The sequence below is a fragment of the Balaenoptera ricei genome, chromosome 5, assembly GCF_028023285.1.
Source record: "Balaenoptera ricei isolate mBalRic1 chromosome 5, mBalRic1.hap2, whole genome shotgun sequence".
NCBI classification, from domain to species: domain Eukaryota; kingdom Metazoa; phylum Chordata; class Mammalia; order Artiodactyla; family Balaenopteridae; genus Balaenoptera; species Balaenoptera ricei.
Window position 1 is genome coordinate 56,740,147 of NC_082643.1, and position 17,432 is coordinate 56,757,578.

Sequence of the window (17,432 nt, forward strand, 5' to 3'; positions counted from 1 at the left end):
ACAGTTGTTTATAATATTCTCTAATAATCCTTTTTTTTTTCTTTTGACTCTGATGGTAGGACCTAGAGGGAGACTAGAAACTCCAGAAATAAACTATCAAAGAATACTAAGAAGTTTGGATGCTCTTTAGTTATGTTGCAAACATAACATTTTTTTTTCACAAATGATAAGAATAGGCTGGTAGACTGAGTCAAGAAACAAATTAAAACATAGGACTTGTAAGATGTGAGAGTGGAGAGAGAATTATGCAGTCTAGAAATAATGTATCTTGTTTGCATATATTTGGGGTAAGCTAGTTAGCTGGCAGCTACCATAGAGATGAGCCTAGGTCCCTCTGAGCACTCTGCTGTTCCTTAGTAGGCTGAGTAGAGGTATCATATAAAACAATTTCAGTTGTTTGTGGATTTTCAACAAAAACTGTGATAGATTTAACTGTGTAGTATACATCATAAGCTGCCTGTAGGTAATGTCTCCCAGTGCCCTCCTATCATCATGTCTATCTTAGTTAGGCCAGGTCTGTACCATTTCTTTTATCAGAATTTTTCAAATTAGAGTTCTTGGTAGGTTCTAAAGACAAATTTCCTTCCTGGACTAGTTGTAAGTTTTATTAGGACCTGAGCAAGGTTATCTGATATTTGTTATAGCCAATGTTATATTGTCTACCCACCTTATGTAATGTTTCTAGAAGAAATATTTTTTGAAGAAATGTAAACAATTACAAACTTTTCATTTTCATAGAGGTACAGGAAGCTCAAAGAATCAAGATAGTATGGCTGTACAGAATGTTCATCAAAAGTCTCAGATCAGTGGATATACATGCAAGACACCAGCAGAGTCAAACTTGGATTCTAGAGAGCCTGGGACTTCAGTTTTGGAAGGAAGGTATGCATGTGTTCTAAGGATAATAGGATTTACTCACTGTATTTGTTACCAATTGCCGTGTAACAAATTACTCTCAAAGCTTAATTTTAATTTTGTTAGTGCCTTGCAAACATTATTTCACAGTTTCTGTGGGTAGAAATCTGGGAGAGAATTAGCTGGCTAGTTCTGGCTCAGGGAATCTCATGAGGTATAGCAGTCAAGATATCTGTCTGGTTCGCAGTCCTTTGAAGGCTTGACTAGAACTTGGAGGATCCACTTATAAGGTAGCTGGAGGCCACAGTTTCTTGTCATGTTGCTCTCCCCATAGGGGTATTCAGTATGGTAGCTAGCTGGCTTCCCACAAAGCAGGTGATCCAAGAGAAAGTGTGACTATGATGGAGGCCATAGTGTCTTTTGATGACATAGTCTTTGAAGTATTCCACTTTATTCTGTTCACTAGAAACAAGTCACTAAGTCCATACCACACTCAGAATAGGGGAGTTAGAATTAGCCTGTACCTTTTGAAAGGGGCATCATCTAAGAATTTGTGGATATAAGTTTAAAGAGAGCATACTCAGTGAGCAAACCAAATTAACCTAGTCTCATAATATCTGAAGTCATACACCCTTTTTCAAAATGAAGGAATGGTAAATTATAGCAGATTCTCAGACTTTGAAGGGATGGCTAGGATTTCTTTACTCTTTGGGAACGTGTGACCACTAGGCCTGTCTTGGGCTCATAATAGGAGGAAGAGGATCTAGGACTGGGATAAACTGAATCATCTCTGAACAATTTCTGAACTATATTTTAAATTGCTTGTTTTTGCCTGTAGTTTTAAAAAAAATTAAGATAAGCTGATTTATTTCTAATTTTATTTCTTATGATTTGATTTTTATTAAAGAGTGTTATTTGAGTTGACTTAAATTTGTAACTCTGATTCATGAGTTAGTTTAAAAGGTTATAAAATTCAGTGTTATCATGTTTGACAAGTCAAATGTGGGATTAAATTGTAGATTTTTTGTTTTATGCAGCAAATAAGTATACTATTAATATTTTGTAAGAAAAAAACTTTTGGCAGTTTTAGGATAAAAATGACCATTAAGGTAGATATATTAGATATAAATGCACAAATTTTGTGGTTTATCTTTTTTTCTTAAGTGGACCTTCTAGGCTCAAGAATTATTTAACGTCTGAAATGAGTAATTCAAATGTGGATGATAATGAAGTTCAGGAAAGTTCGAGTAAGTTATGATTTATTTTCTACTGTCTTGATTTTTATAGTGTTATGCATGTGGAGTAAGGTGTGCAATGTTTTATTTAAATTATCACCAGTGACATTTTTGTGGCAAATATGTATTGAGTACCTACCCTTAAGAGCCTTACTTTATGGTTAGAGATTTCTAAGACCTTATACCTGGGTGAGAGAGGGAGGGAGGGAGAAGAGAGAGAGGGAGAAAGAAAGAGAGATGAATGACCGTCCTTTCTTTGAAGTAGGGCATAATAATATAATTGGCACTTAAGACACATACTGCAGTATTTTAAAGCTGATAAGGGTATAAATGAAGCAAGATTAGACCTATATTGATGATTACTGACGCTAAGTGTTGAAGTTTTTAAAATGCCTCTTAATAGAGTTTTATAATTTTTTATGTCCCTGAAGAATGTGCTTGAAATATAATCTCTTATACTGTTTTTTTCTTTCCTAATTCACTAATTCTTTTTCCATTTAAATAGTTTCTTCCCCTTGTGTTTAGATTTACTTTATTATTTTTTTCCTCTAAGTGGAATGCTTTTTATATTTATTTTTCTGCTTTTTATTTGGTAAAGAAAAAGCTGAATTTTCTGGAGTATAGTTTTAGTTTAAAATTAAAGGTTTTTTTTTTTCAATAGAGTGTTCTTATTGTTGTACACTCTGAATTATATTGGTGATTTTTCTTTGACCCAGGTGTTATTTAAAAGAGTACATTAGTCAAGAGTTTGGTCTCCAGAGTCAGGAACCTGGGATTGAATCTAGCTTTACCACTTATTAGCTATGTTATCTTGAGTAAGAAATTTCAGTGTTCTTAGCTTCAACTTCCTTATTTGTAAACTGGCGATATCAATTCTAATTGCATAGATTGATACAAAGATGAATACACATTCTTTGCTTAGTTTTAATACCCGGTGTATGTTAGTTATGCACTGTTGGCTGTTATCCTAAGAAGTTGTGTTTTGTTTTGTTCTTTTGTTAATAATTTATAGTTTCATTTCATTGTTCTTGATAACTTTGCCCTGTATTATTAATTCTTTGAATTTTCTTTGTGTTCTAGAGTATGCTTAGAACACATAAAATTCATGGAAGAATTTTATAATTCTTCCATGGATGCTTGAAAAAGAGAATATTACTTTTTGTGTACAGATGTGGATTAAAAATATATATACACTCATTTTGTTAATGTAAGTGGGTATATGTTTTTAATATACTTTGAATATTTATGAAATTCTTAAATATTTATGGAATATTATGGAATACTTACTGTGCATTCTTCTAAGGGAAAAAGATATCAAAACTTGTGGTTTGTTGGATGTTGAGAGTAGAAAAATAAAGCAGGGATTTTTAGAGTGGGAAATGGGAGTTACATTTTTAGGTAGATGGGCAGAAAAGGTCTTACTGAAGAAGTGATAATTTGAGCAAAGATATGAGAGAGGTGAGAAATCAAATCATGCAGCTGTATGGGGAAATAGTGCCTCATGCAGAGGGAAGATAAGGGCAAAGGTTTTGATCAAGAAACACCAAGGAGACTGGGAAGGCTGGAGTTGAGGAAGAGAGGGAGAGGGTAGTAGGAGATGATGTCACAGAGCTAACAAGAATGAAAGATCATATAGGATGTTAAAGGCTACTATAAGGATTTCGGGCTTTACTGAGAGAGATGGGAAGCCATTGGAGGATTTTGAGCAGAGGAGAGACATGACTAACCTATAAACAGAATCATTGTGGCTGCTGTAGAATACACATTAGGGGTGGACTGGTAAGTTTGAAGGGGGCAGGTGTAAGGTTGGAAGCAGGGAGACCAGTTGGCGAGACATTAGTAATCCCTTTGTGAGGTGGTAGCTTGGACTAGGGGGTTAGCAGCGGAAGGTGGAGAGCAGTAGTAGGATTTTGTGTTTTTTTGTTGGTAGAGTCAACATGATTTCCTGATGGATGGGATGTAGGGTGTAAAAGAAAGTGAGGTGTCAAGGATAATGGACTTTAAAGTTTTTGGCCTGAGCACCTGGAAGAATGGCGTTGTCATTTCTTGATTTGGAGACTACTAGAGAAGGGCAGATTTGGGGGAAAAGAACAGAATCTTAGATTTGGACATTCTGTGTTTCATATTATTCTTATCCTTTGTATCCTTATCGTTTGTGAGGTCTGTTAAGGACTGCCAGAGTTGAAGTAAAGTGTTTGCTTTGCAGTGGTCTGTCTCTCCTATTTCCTGCAGTCTTTACTATGTACATTTCAGCGCTCTTACTGAGCATGTAAGTTTGCATATGAAATGTACCTGTTTTGGTCAAATTTACCTTCTTGATCATGTTACAACGCTTTTACTTTGTAGTCTTTTTTTGTCTAATATTAACATTGTGACTCCCTGCTTTCTTTTGGTTTGTTGTTGTTTCTTATATTTCTTTTCTTCCTTTTACTTAACCTTTTTTTACCAAACTAAAGCAGAGTGGCTTCAAACAGCATGATTGAATTTTTATTTTTGATTTGCTCTGTCAGTATTTTTTTCCTTTAATAAATGTTTAACAGATATGCTTTGTTACTTCTTTGTAAAGTTGTTAGATAGTCTCACATATGCTAGCAAGGACTCAGGAACTTTCTTTTTTATCACAATGAACAACTAGTCAAATAGTAAAAGTCTTTTGAGTCACAATCTTTTTTTCCTTTAAACTATTTGGCTATTGCTCTTTTATCTCATGGTAGCTAATGCTTATGAGTAGATATTGTAAGCCAGCCTTACTTCTTTTTTCCTTTGTAAATAACCTGTTTCTTCCATTTTCATGCTTATTAGGCTTTGTTAGTCTTTGAAATTCTGGAGTTGTCTCTGTGTTTTGCTTTGTTTTGTTTTATACTTTTCTGGGAAATAATTTTAAATTTACTCAAATACCATATCCCCTTCATCCAGTTTCCAGAATTGTCAACATTTTACAATATTTGTTTCATTTCCCTCCCTGCCGTCTCTACATAAATGTTTATACATGTTTGTTAGTCTTTTTTTTGGACTGTTCGAGTGGAAGTCGCATACATATTATTATGTGTGAGTATGTGCAGACATGATGCAAGACAAGAACATAATCACTCTTCATCCATCCATGTCAGGAAATCAGCATTAATATAACACTAGTCTTCCTTCACTGACTCCATGCAGATTTCACCAGCAGTTCCATCAGTGTTCCTTTTTCTCTCTGGTTCAGGATCCAATCTAGGATCATGGATTGTGTTTGGGTCTCATGTCCCTTCAGTTTCCTTCAGTAAGGAATAGTTCTTTAGTCTTCTTCTAACTTTCCTGACCTTGACACTTTTTTAAAGAGTACAAGCTTTTCATTCTTTAGAATGACCTTCAACCTGGGTGTCTCTAATATTGCCTCATGATCAGATGCGAGCCATGCATATTTGACAGAAATACTACAGAAATGATGCTGTGTTCTTTGTGCATCACATTAGGAGGCACACAGTGCTGACTCATCTTCTACTAGTGATTTTATTTATTTAATTTTAAAATAAATTTATTTTATTTATTTATTTTTGGCTGTGTTGGGTCTTCGTTGCTGCGTGCTAGCTTTCTCTAGTTGCAGCGAGTGGAAGCTACTCTTCATTGCGGTGTGCAGGCTTCTCATTGCGGTGGCTTCTCTTGTTTCAGAGCACGGGCTCTAGGTGTGCGGGCTTCAGTAGCTGTGGCACACGGGCTTAGTTGCCCCGCGGCATGTGGGATCTTCCCAGACCAGGGCTCGAACCAACCAGTGTCCCCTGCATTGGCAGGTGGATTCTTAACCACTGTGTCACCAGGGAAGCCCCTCTGCTAGTGATTTTAATCTTCATCACCTGTTCAAGTTATTGTCTGCAAGGTTTCTCCACTCAGGGTTTTTCTCTTTGGTAATTGATAAGTATTTTGTGGAACGATATCCTATTTTAATAACTTGTTCCTTTTCAAACCTCTGCACCAATATTAGCATCTTTTGAATATTCCCACCTGAATCCACTAATGGTGGTACCAAATTACTATTTTCTATTTCCCTAATTTCTTCTCTATTAATTAGTTGGCATTCTATAAGAAATAGTTTTACTTACTCCTTCCCCATTTATTTATTCATTATTCATTTATCTATATTATTATGGACTACTACTGGGTTCCTATTTTATTCACTGGGTTATAATCTTTATCATTTATTCTGGTACTCAAATTGTGCCAGATTTGGCCAGGAGGAGATATCCTTTCAACGGGTTCCTGAGACCTTTTGTTATGTTTCTGTCATTTTTTGAATACTGTCTTATTTTTTGGCAGAAGATGTTCTAGGCTCCTTCCCCTGCCCCTACTCTGGAATCAGTTATTTCTCCAAAGGAACCTAGTGGAGGGATGACATTTAGAAACTTAGATCCGGGTGCTTGGTGTACTCATTGTTACTGGGATATCACTGCTTTTAGGTTCTCTCAGTGGGCTGAGATAGGAAATAGATAAACACACACATACATATATATGTGCACTGTACATACACAAGCATCTGTATCTTCTTTCTGTATTTATTCAGACATCCCTTGCTTTATTGTTCTTTGCTTTAATGTGTGTCACAGATTTTGCATTTTTTACAAATTGAAGTTTTGTGGCAGGCAGCCCTGATCAAACAAGTCACTTGGCACCATTTTCCAATGGCATTTGCTCACTTAGTATCTCTGTGTCACATTTTGGTAATTCACACAATATTTCATTATTATTATATTATGGTAATCTGTGATCAGTGATCTTTGTTACTATTGTAAAAAAAAAAATTACGACTTGCAGAAGGCACAGATGATATGTAACATTTTTTAGCAATAAAGTATTTAAGATACATTGATTTTTAGGCATAATGCTTTTACACACTTAATAGACTATAGTGTAAACATAACTTTTATATGTATTGGGAAACAAAAATATTCATGTGACTCACTTTATTGCCAAACTTGTTTTATTGCAGTGGTCTGGAACCAAACTCTCAATATCTCTGAGCTGTGTCTGTATTTAGAAACCATGAGTTCACATCGGTACCTCCAACTCCAGTCCAACATGTTTGACTTTCCCTTTTCCATTTTAATAAACCCTTTCTCAAGGATAGTGAGAAGCCTGGCTCCCATTATCCTCAGTATATTTACTCATTTGCTTTGTTCCTTCTCTCGGCTCAAACAGTTCCCTCCAGAGCCCACTGCTATAGGAAAATTTCCAAGAACGACTAGCCCTCTACTTGTTACAGTGGGAAGTACAAGGGAAATTGTACTTTTTTTTGTTTTTGGAATAGCTTTATTGGGATGTACTTCACATACCATAAAATTAACCAATTTATAGTATATAATTCAGTAGTTTATAATTATCACCACAGTAAACTTTAGAATACTTTCATGACCCCAAAAAAGAAACCTTCTACTCTTTAGCTGAGAATGTAATGAAAACTTAGACCTGCTTTTCAGGAAATGTATATTACACACAAAATTGTATCAAAAATCTAAGGTGGTTCATGGATATTAAGTGTTCTAGTTTCATATTGCTGCATAACTTACCATCCCAAACTTAGTGGCTTAATACAACAGTCGATTTATCTCTTATGGTTCTGTGGGTTGACTTAGCTTATTAGCTGGGCAGTTCTCATTTTGGCTTTCTCATGCATTTGTAGTTAGATGCAAGCCGCTGGGGCTGGAGTCTTTTGAAATATCAGCTGGACTGGAAATCCACGGTGACTTATTTACTCATATATTTGGTACCCTGCCAGGGTGGCTGAAATAATTGGGGGCTGGCCAGGCATCTCTTTTCCTCCACATGGCCTTTCCACTTGGTTATCTTGGGTTTCCTCACAGCATGGCAGTCTTGGGGTAATCAGTCTTCATAATGATGGCTGTCTTTCCTCAGATTGAAGTTCCAAGAGATCCAGGTGGCACCTGCATGTCTTCTGAGGAATTAGCTTTCAAAGTCCCAGAATGTCATTTCTGCGCATTCCATTAGTCAAGCAACTCACTAAGGCCAGTGGTGATTCAAGGAGAAGGCAATTAAACTTTGCCTCTTGATAAAGAACAGCGTTTGTGCATAGGAAGGGAAAGAATTGATGGTTGCTATGTTTAGATGCTATTTATCACACTAAAGTTGAGAACCCTTGACTTAATTGTCACACTGCTAAGTAAATTCAGTACAGTTGCACTATTTACAACTTTAAGAATCATAGATTACATTATCAACACAGTAATTATTCATGATCACACCTTGCATTTTTATCCACCAGTGGCTTATTTCACTTAAAGTTCACAAGCAGTAGAAAACCTGTTTGTTTTTTGTTACTTGTAACTGTTATCGTCTTCAGTTATACGCACTGTAGCAAAATCTAGAGACGTATTATACTGTTTTTCACTAGCCTTCATTTCTCAGCAGTGAAAAGCAAAGGGAGTAATAAAATGTATTGTCAGGTTGACATGAATGGATAAAGAAGATGTGGCACATGTATACAATGGAATATTACTCAGCCATAAAAAGAAACGAAATTGAGTTATTTGTGGTGAGGTGGATGGACCTAGAGTCTGTCCTACAGAGTGAAGTAAGTCAGAAAGAGAGAAACAAATACCGTATGCTAACACATATATATTGAATCTAAAAAAAAAATGGTTCTGATAAACCTAGGGGCAGGACAGGAATAAAGACACAGACTTAGAGAATGGACTTGAGGACATAGGGAGGGAGAAGGGTAAGCTGGGACAAAGTGAGAGAGTAACATTGACATATATATACTACGAAATGTAAAATAGATAGCTAGTGAGAAGCAGCTGCATAGCACAGCGAGATCAGCTCAGTGCTTTGTGACCACCTAGATGGGTGGGATAAGGAGGGTGGGAGGCAGACACAAGAGGGAGGGGATATGGGGATATATGTATGCATATAGCTGACTCACTTTGTTATATAGCAGAAACTAACACAACATTGTAAAGCAATTATACTCCAATAAAGATGTTATAAAAAAAAAAAGGAGTATGCATCCAAGTAAAGAACTATTATTTTCTAAGAAAAAATAATGTATTGTCAGGTTGAATTTTATTTTAAAATATTTATACTGAAGTTGACCGAGTAACACACTTTAAACTCAATATGAAATTAGCGGCCATTGCTCATGATATTGCTTCTGCAATTTGCAGATGATTCAAGAGTAAAAAGGTCTAACTCAACACCAGAGAACAAGGTGCATCACAAATTAGGTAAGATTACTTTTCTCTTAATATTTTCATGTTATAAAACCTTTATTTCTAAATATAACTTAATTTTTTCTCAGGCAGGGGGAAAATACTATTTGGATTAATTGTTAGAGAAAGTAAAACCTGTATTTAGTTTTCATGAATTTCATGGTAAATCATCACAGGCCACTGAGTTTCTTTATTGTCCATTTATGAAGCCTGTAATCCTCTCACTCATTGCTCTATAGTAGGGAGCTGATAAGCTAAGAAGCTAGGGTAGAGAATTCTATAAAATGTAACTGCTAGGTAGATGGCATCCCTGACAACTTCTCCCGTTTTTTCCAGTTCACACCTAAACAAAGCAGTAACTAGGATAAGTAAGCTGGGAGCTAAGGAACCCACGGAGTGGCTCACATGAGGATTAAAACTATGGTTTTCAAAGAGATGTTTGCCGGTCAAGATTCATGGGACCTCTCACCTTTGTGGAACTGGAGTGACTTTTTATTTCTCTCCCTATACTTGAGGCTTCTACACTTGTACCTGAAGAGAACCTGTAGGAATGAAGCTTTTTCGAATTGCTTCAACCAAAACCTCACATCTTGTCAGTTAGTACTTTGTAGACCCATGTGAAGAGAGACTGCTATACTTCTTGGTGCTTAATGCTTGTCTTGGAGTGGAATATGCCTAGAGTCAGAGTAGGCAAAGAGAAATAAAAGTGTCCCTGAGCAGGGGCTCCAGAAACCCAAGAGAGGAAAATCAAGAATTATGCCTAGCAACAGTAGGCAGCTTCTGGTGTGCTAGAACCGTTGTAGTAGATGGATAACAATTTTAACAATGAAGGAAATATGAGTACTGTCAGAGATCTAGTTATATCATAGAAGGCTTTCTGGTTGCTAAAGCATAATTTTTCAGTTTAAAAAGTCAGTACATGAACTGAAAGTAAAGATAGTTTCTGTTGAGAGCTGAATTAGTAGCTGGTATTGACATTGAAGAAATTCATCAGAACAGAAATATAAAAAAAGATGGAAACGATGAAGAAAAAAATACACAGTGGAAATAACATGGAGACAGCAGATAAAACATGCAAATAACAGGATTTCCAGAAAAAAGAAACAGATGGAGGAATGAAAACAGTTAAAGAAAGTACTAGTTAAAACTTCCCTGGAGTAAAGATAGGCTTGATCTGCAATTTGAGAAAGTTTACCAACTGCCAGAGAGAATTAATGAAAAAGATACATCTCTAGACATAAGTGAATAAAATTCCTGAATTTCAAGGATAGAGGAAAGCTTCCAGACAGAAAAGTTACATATAAAGGAGAAAAAACAAAAAACAAAACCTGACTACCACAACTCATGTATGTAACTCTGGAAGAATAAAATAATATATATAGCCTACCTTCAGAAATGTATTACAGAGGCGAGCGTGGTCAAGATGGCATACTAGGAGCATGTGGAATTCATGTCTCCTCACAACTAGGGCACCTACCAAGCACCGGTGGGGGACTACGGACACCTAAGGGGACAGGATGAACCCCCAGCAACTGGTTCTTCCGATTATAGTTTTATTTTTCCTGATATATTTTTTATCTTTCTAATTTTATTTTGTTTTTTATTCTTTGATACTGTACTGCTCCTTTTTTCTTTCTTTCTTTCTTTTTTTTTTTTATATGCACCAGGAAGCTTGTGGGATCTTGGTCATCAGGCCAGAGGTCATGCCCGAGCTCCTGTGGTGGGAGCTGCGAGTCAAAATCGCTGGACTAACAGAGAACCTCAGCCCCCATGGAATATCAGTTGGAGTGAGGCATCCCAGAGGTCCTCATCTCAGCACCAAGACCTGGCTCTATCCAACTGCCTGCAAACTCTAGTGCTGGACGTCTCAGGCCAAACAACCAGTAAGACAGGAATACAGCCCCACCCATCGAAAAAAAAAAATGACAAAAAAGTATGTTACAGATGTAGGAGCAAGGTAAAAACCCACCAAACCAAACAAATGAAGAGGAAATAGGCAGTCTACCTGAAAAAGAATTCAGAGTAATGATAGTAAAGATGATCTAAAATCTTGGAAACAGAATGGAGAAAATACAAGAAACATTTAACAAGGATCTAGAAGAACTAAAGAGCAAACAAACAGTGACGAACAACACAATTACTGAAATTAAAAATACTGTAGAAGGAATCAGTAGCAGAATAACTGAGACAGAAAAACAGACAAGTGAGCTAGAAGATAAAATGGTGGAAATAACTGTCAGGGAGCATAATAAAGAAAAAAGAATGAAAAGAATTGAGGACAGTCTCAGAGACCTCTGGGACAACATTAAACACACCAACATTCAAATTATAGGGGTCCCAGAAGAAGAAGAGAAAAAGAAAGGGTCTGAGAAAATATTTGAAGAGACTATAGTTGTAAACTTCCCTAACATGAGAAAGGAAATAGTCAATCAAGTCCAGGAAGCACAGAGAGTACCATACAGGATAAACCCAAAGAGAAACACGCCAAGACACATATTAATCAAACTCTCAAAAATTAAATACAAAGAAAAATTATTAAAAGCAACAAGGGAAAAGCAGCAAATAACATACAAGGGAATCCCCATAAAGTTAACAGTTGATCTTTCAGCAGAAACTCTGCAAGCCAGAAGGGAGTGGCACGACATATTTAAAGTGATGAAAGGGAAAAACCTACAACCAAGATTACTCTACCCAGCAAGGATCTAATTCAGATTCAGTGGAGAAATTAAAACCTTTACAGCTAAGCAAAAGTTATGAGAATTCAGCACCACCAAACCAGCTTTACAACAAATGCTAAAGGAACTTCTCTAGGCAGGAAACACAAGAGAAGGAAAAGACCTACAAAAACAAACCCACAACAATTAAGAAAATGGTCATAGGAACATACATATCGATAATTACCTTAAATGTAAATGGATTAAGTGCTCCCACCAAAAGACACAGACTGGCTGAATGGATACAAAAACAATACCCATATATATGCTGTCTACAAGAGACCCACTTCAGACCTATGGACACATACAGACAAAGTGAGGGGATGGAAAAAGATATTCCATGCAAATGGAAATCAAAAGAAAGCTGGAGTAGCAATTCTCATATCAAAATAGACTTCAAAATAAAGACTATTACAGGAGACAAAGAAGGATACTACAGAATGATCAAGGCATCAATCCAAGAAGAAGATAAAACAGTTGTAACTATATATGCACCCAACATAGGAGCTCCTCAATACATAAGGCAAATGCTAACAGCCATAAAAGGGGAAATTGACAGTAACACAATCATAGTAGGGGACTTTAACACCCCACTTTCACCAATGGACAGATCATCCAAAATGAAAATAAATAAGGAAACAGAAGCTTTAAATGACACAATAAACAAGATGGACTTAATTGATATTTATAGGACATTCCATCCAAAAACAACAGAATACACTTTCTTCTCAAGTGCTCATGGAACATTCTCCAGGATAGACCATATGTTGGGTCACAAATCAAGCCTTGGTAAATTTAAGAAAATTGAAATTGTATCAAGTATCTTTTCTCATCACAAGGCTGTGAGACTAGATATCATTTACAGGAAAAAAACTGTAAAATACAAACACATGGAGGCTAAACAATACGCTAAATAACCAAGAGGTCACTGAAGAAATCAAAGAGGAAATCAAAAAATACCTAGAAACAAATGACAATGGAAACACGACGACCCAAAACCTGTGGGATGCAGTAAAAGCAGTTCTACGAGGGAAGTTTATAGCAATACAATCCTACCTCAAGAAACAAGAAAAATCTCAAATAAACAACCTAACCTTACACCTAAAGCAATTAGAGAAAGAAGGACAAAAAAACCCAAAGTTAGCAGAAGGAAAGAAATCATAAAGATCAGATCAGAAATAAATGAAAAAGAAATGAAGGAACCAATAGCAAAGATCAATAAAACTAAAAGCTGGTTCTTTGAGAAGATAAACAAAATTGATAAACCATTAGCCAGACTTACGAAGAAAAAAGGGAGAAGACTCAAATCAACAGAATTAGGAATGAAAACGGAGAGGTAACAGCTGACACTGCAGAAATACAAAGGATCGTGAGAGATTACTACAAGCAACTCTATGCCAATAAAATGGACAACCTGGAAGAAATGGACACATTCTTAGAAAAGTACAACCTTCCGAAACTGAACCAGGAAGAAATAGAAAATATAAACAGACCAATCACAAGCACTGAAATTGAAACTGTGATTAACAGTCTTCCAATAAACAGCCCAGGACCAGATGGATTCACAGGCAAATTATATCAATCATTTAGATAAGAGCTAACACCCATCCTTCTCAAACTCTTCCAAAATATAGCAGAGGGAGGAATACTCCCAAACTCATTCTACGAAGCTACCATCACCCTGATGCCAAAACCAAAAATGTCACAAAAAAAGAAAACTACAGGCCAATATCTCTGATGAACATAGATGCAAAGATCCTCAACAAAATACTAGCAAACAGAATCCAAGAGCACATTAAAAGGATCATACACCGTGCTCAAGTGGGGTTTACCCCAGGAATGCAAGGATTCTTCAATATACGCAAATCAATCAATGTGATACACCATATTAACAAACTGAATGATAAAAGCATGTGATCATCTCAATAGATGAAGAAAAAGCTTTTGACAAAATTAAACACCCATTTATGCAAAAACTCTCCGGAAAGTAGGCATAGAGGGAACCTACCTCAACGTAATAAAAGCTATATATGACAAATCCACAGCCAACATCATTCTCAATGGTGAAAAACTGAAAACATGTCCTCTAAGATCAGGAAAAAGACAAGGTTGCCCACTCTCACCACTATTATTCAACATAGTTTTGTAAGCTTTAGCCACAGCCATCAGAGAAGAAAAAGAAAAGGAATCCAAAGCGGAAAAGAAGTAGTAAAACTGTCACTGTTTGCAGATGATATGATACTATACATAGAGAATCCTAAAGATGCTACCAGAAAACTGCTAGAGCTAATCAATGAATTTGGTAGAGTAGCAAGATACAAAATTAATGCACAGAAATCTCCTGTTTTCCTAAACACTGATGATGAAAAATCTGAAAGAGAAGTTAAGGAAACACTCCAATTTACCATTGCAACAAAAAGAATAAAATACCTAGGAATAAACCTACCTAAAGATACAAAAGACCTGTATGCAGAAAAATATAAGACATTAATGAAAGAAATTAAAGATGATACAAACAGATGGAGAGATATATCATGTTCTTGGGTCGGAAGAATCAACGTTGTGAAAATGACTATACTACCCAAAGCAGTCTACAGATTGAGTGCAATCCCTGTGAAACTACCAATGGCATTTTTCACAGAACCAGAACAAAATATTTCACAATTTGTATGGAAACACAAAAGACCCCAAATAGCCAGAGCAATCTTGAGAAAGGAAAACGGAGCTGGAGGAATCAGGCTCCCGGACTTCAGACTGCACTACAAAGGTACAGTAATCAAGGCAGTATGGTACTGGCACAAAAACAGAAATATAGATCAGTGGAACAGGATAGAAAGCCCAGAGGTAAAGCCATGCACATATGGTCACCTTATCTTTGATAAAGGAGGCAAGAATATACAGTGGAGAAAAGACAGCCTCTTCAATAAGTGGTGCTGGGAAAACTGGACAGCTACATGTAAAAGAATGATATTAGAACACTCCCTAACACCATACACAAAAATAAACTCAAAATGGATTACAGGCCTAAATGTAAGGCCAGACACTGTAAAACTCTTAGAGGAAAACATAGGCAGAACATTCCATGACAAAAATCACAGCAAGATCCTTTTTGACCCACCTCCTAGAGTAAAGGGAATGAAAAGAAAAATAAACAATTGGACCTAATGAAACTTAAAAGCTTTTGCACAGCAAAGGAAACCATAAACCAGACGAAAAGACAATCCTAAGAATGGGAGAAAATATTTGCAAACGAAGCAACTGACAAACGATTAATCTCCAAAATATACAAGCAGCTCATGCAGCTCAATATCAACAAAAAACCCAGTCCAAAAATGGGCAGAAGACCTAAATGGATATTTCTCCAAATAAGATATACAGATTGCCAACAAACACGTGGAAAGATGCCCAACATCACTAATCATTAGAGAAATGTAAATCAAAACTACAATGAGATATCATCTCACACCAGTCAGAATGGCCATCATCACAAAATCTACAAACATAAAATGCTGGAGAGGGTGTGGAGAAAAGGGAACCCTCTTGCACCGTTGGTGGGAGTATAAATTGATACAGCCACTATTGTGAACAGAATGGAGGTTCCTTAAAAAACTAAAAATAGAACTACCATATGACCCAGCAATCCCACTAGTGGTCACATACCTGAGAAAACCACAATTCAAAAAGAGTCATGTACCACAGTGTTCATTGCTGCACTATTTACAATAGCCAGGATATGGAAGCAACCTAAGTGTCCATCAAGAGATGAACGGATAAAGATGTGGCATATATATATATATATATATATACACATACACACACACAGAATGGAATATTACTCAGCCATAAAAAGAAATGAAATTGAGTTATTTGTAGTGAGGTGGATGGACTTAGAGTCTGTCATACAGAGTGAAGTAAGTCAGAAAGAGAAAAACAAATACCGTATGCTAACACATATATTGAATCTAAAAAAAATATGATTCTGATGAACCTAGGGGCAGGACAGGAATATTGACGCAGACGTAGAGAATGGACTTGAGGACATGGGGAGGGAGAAGGGTAAGCTGGGACGAAGTGAGAGAGTAACATTGACATATATACACTACGAAATGTAAAATAGATAGCTAGTGGGAAGCAGCTGCATAGCACAGCGAGATCAGCTCAGTGCTTTTTGACCACATTGATGGGTGGGATAGGGAGGGTGGGAGGGAGGCGCAAGAGGGAGGGGATATGGGGATATATGTATACGTATAGCTAATTCACCTTGTTATACAGTAGGTACTAACACAACATTGTAAAGCAGTTATACTCCAATAAAGATGGTAAAAAAAAAAGAAATGTATTAAAATCCTTTGTTTTAACTAGCCAGGATATCTTTCTTTCTGATAACTGACTTTATTTTGCAGATAATGCAAGATTAAGTTTAGCATCCTCTGTAAAATATCCATGTAAGGTAATCTAACCAAGTATCATATAAGTCAGAACTGAGTTCAAAGAGAGGAAACAGTGCTGAGGAATGATTCTCAATATATGTGGTTAAATTTAAACAATGTATGTTTGTTTTCTGTTGCTGTGTACCAGATTACTACAAATTTAGTTGTTTAGACAACACACATTATTATCCCTTGGTTTCCGTGGGTCAGGAGCTCAGGCACAAATTAGCTGGGTCCTCTGTTCAAGGGTTTCACAGGCTGCAGTTGAAAGTCTCAGCCTGGGCCATGGTCTTACCGGAGGCTCTAGGTCCTGTTAACCACCACAAGCTCATGTAGTTGTTAGCAGAATTCAGTTCCTTGGAATTGTAGGACTGAGGTACATGTTTTCTTGGTGGCTGTGAGCCATGGGCCACTACTCTTGACTTCTAGGGGTCACCTGCAGTTCCTTGTCGCATGACCCTTTTCGTAGACCCTTAACAGTATGGCAGCTTGCTTATCCAAAGTGAGCAAGGAAGAATTTTTCTCTCCTGCTAGATAGTGTCTTATATGTATAATCATGATGTAATCACAGAAGTGACTTCCCATTGCTTTTGCCATATTCTGTTGAGTGTGTCATAGGTTCCACATGTATCCTAGGGAAGGGGATTATATAAAGGTGTGTCTCATTGCTCACACCTTAGGATGTGTCTACTACTTAGTGCTAATATGATTGGGGATTTATAAGTACTAAGTAAGGATTTTTGCAATGATAGCTTGAAATCCACACTATCTTAACAAAACTTGGTGTGGTGGGGAGGAGAGTAGGAGTGGAAGAGAGGTAATAAAAGTAGTCTAAAAGTTTCATTTTACTAAATGAGAAAAAGGAGAAGATAACATCTTGGTAGGGGATATAGTTTTTAATATAATGATGGAGAAACGAGTATGACTGTTGAGTGTCAGGAATGGGAAGGTAACCAATGTTAGAGTGAAAAAGCACAGTAAACTTTGAAATGACCAAGG

The 17,432-nt window shown here is 36.6% G+C and overlaps 1 protein-coding gene across 4 annotated transcripts in view; it reads left to right on the forward strand.

Annotated features, from left to right (window-relative positions):
* The window catches only part of CENPC (centromere protein C), an 89,963-nt gene that overhangs the window by 60,996 nt on the left and 11,535 nt on the right, over positions 1-17,432 (forward strand). For 3 of the 4 annotated variants that reach the window (XM_059922910.1, XM_059922908.1, XM_059922911.1), the window contains exons 11-13: positions 739-882; positions 2,020-2,102; positions 9,245-9,304. In XM_059922910.1, coding sequence (XP_059778893.1) covers positions 739-882; positions 2,020-2,102; positions 9,245-9,304 — 287 coding nt within the window. The remainder of the gene's footprint in view (positions 1-738; positions 883-2,019; positions 2,103-9,244; positions 9,305-17,432) is intronic. The other variant, XM_059922909.1, reaches the window with a different exon arrangement.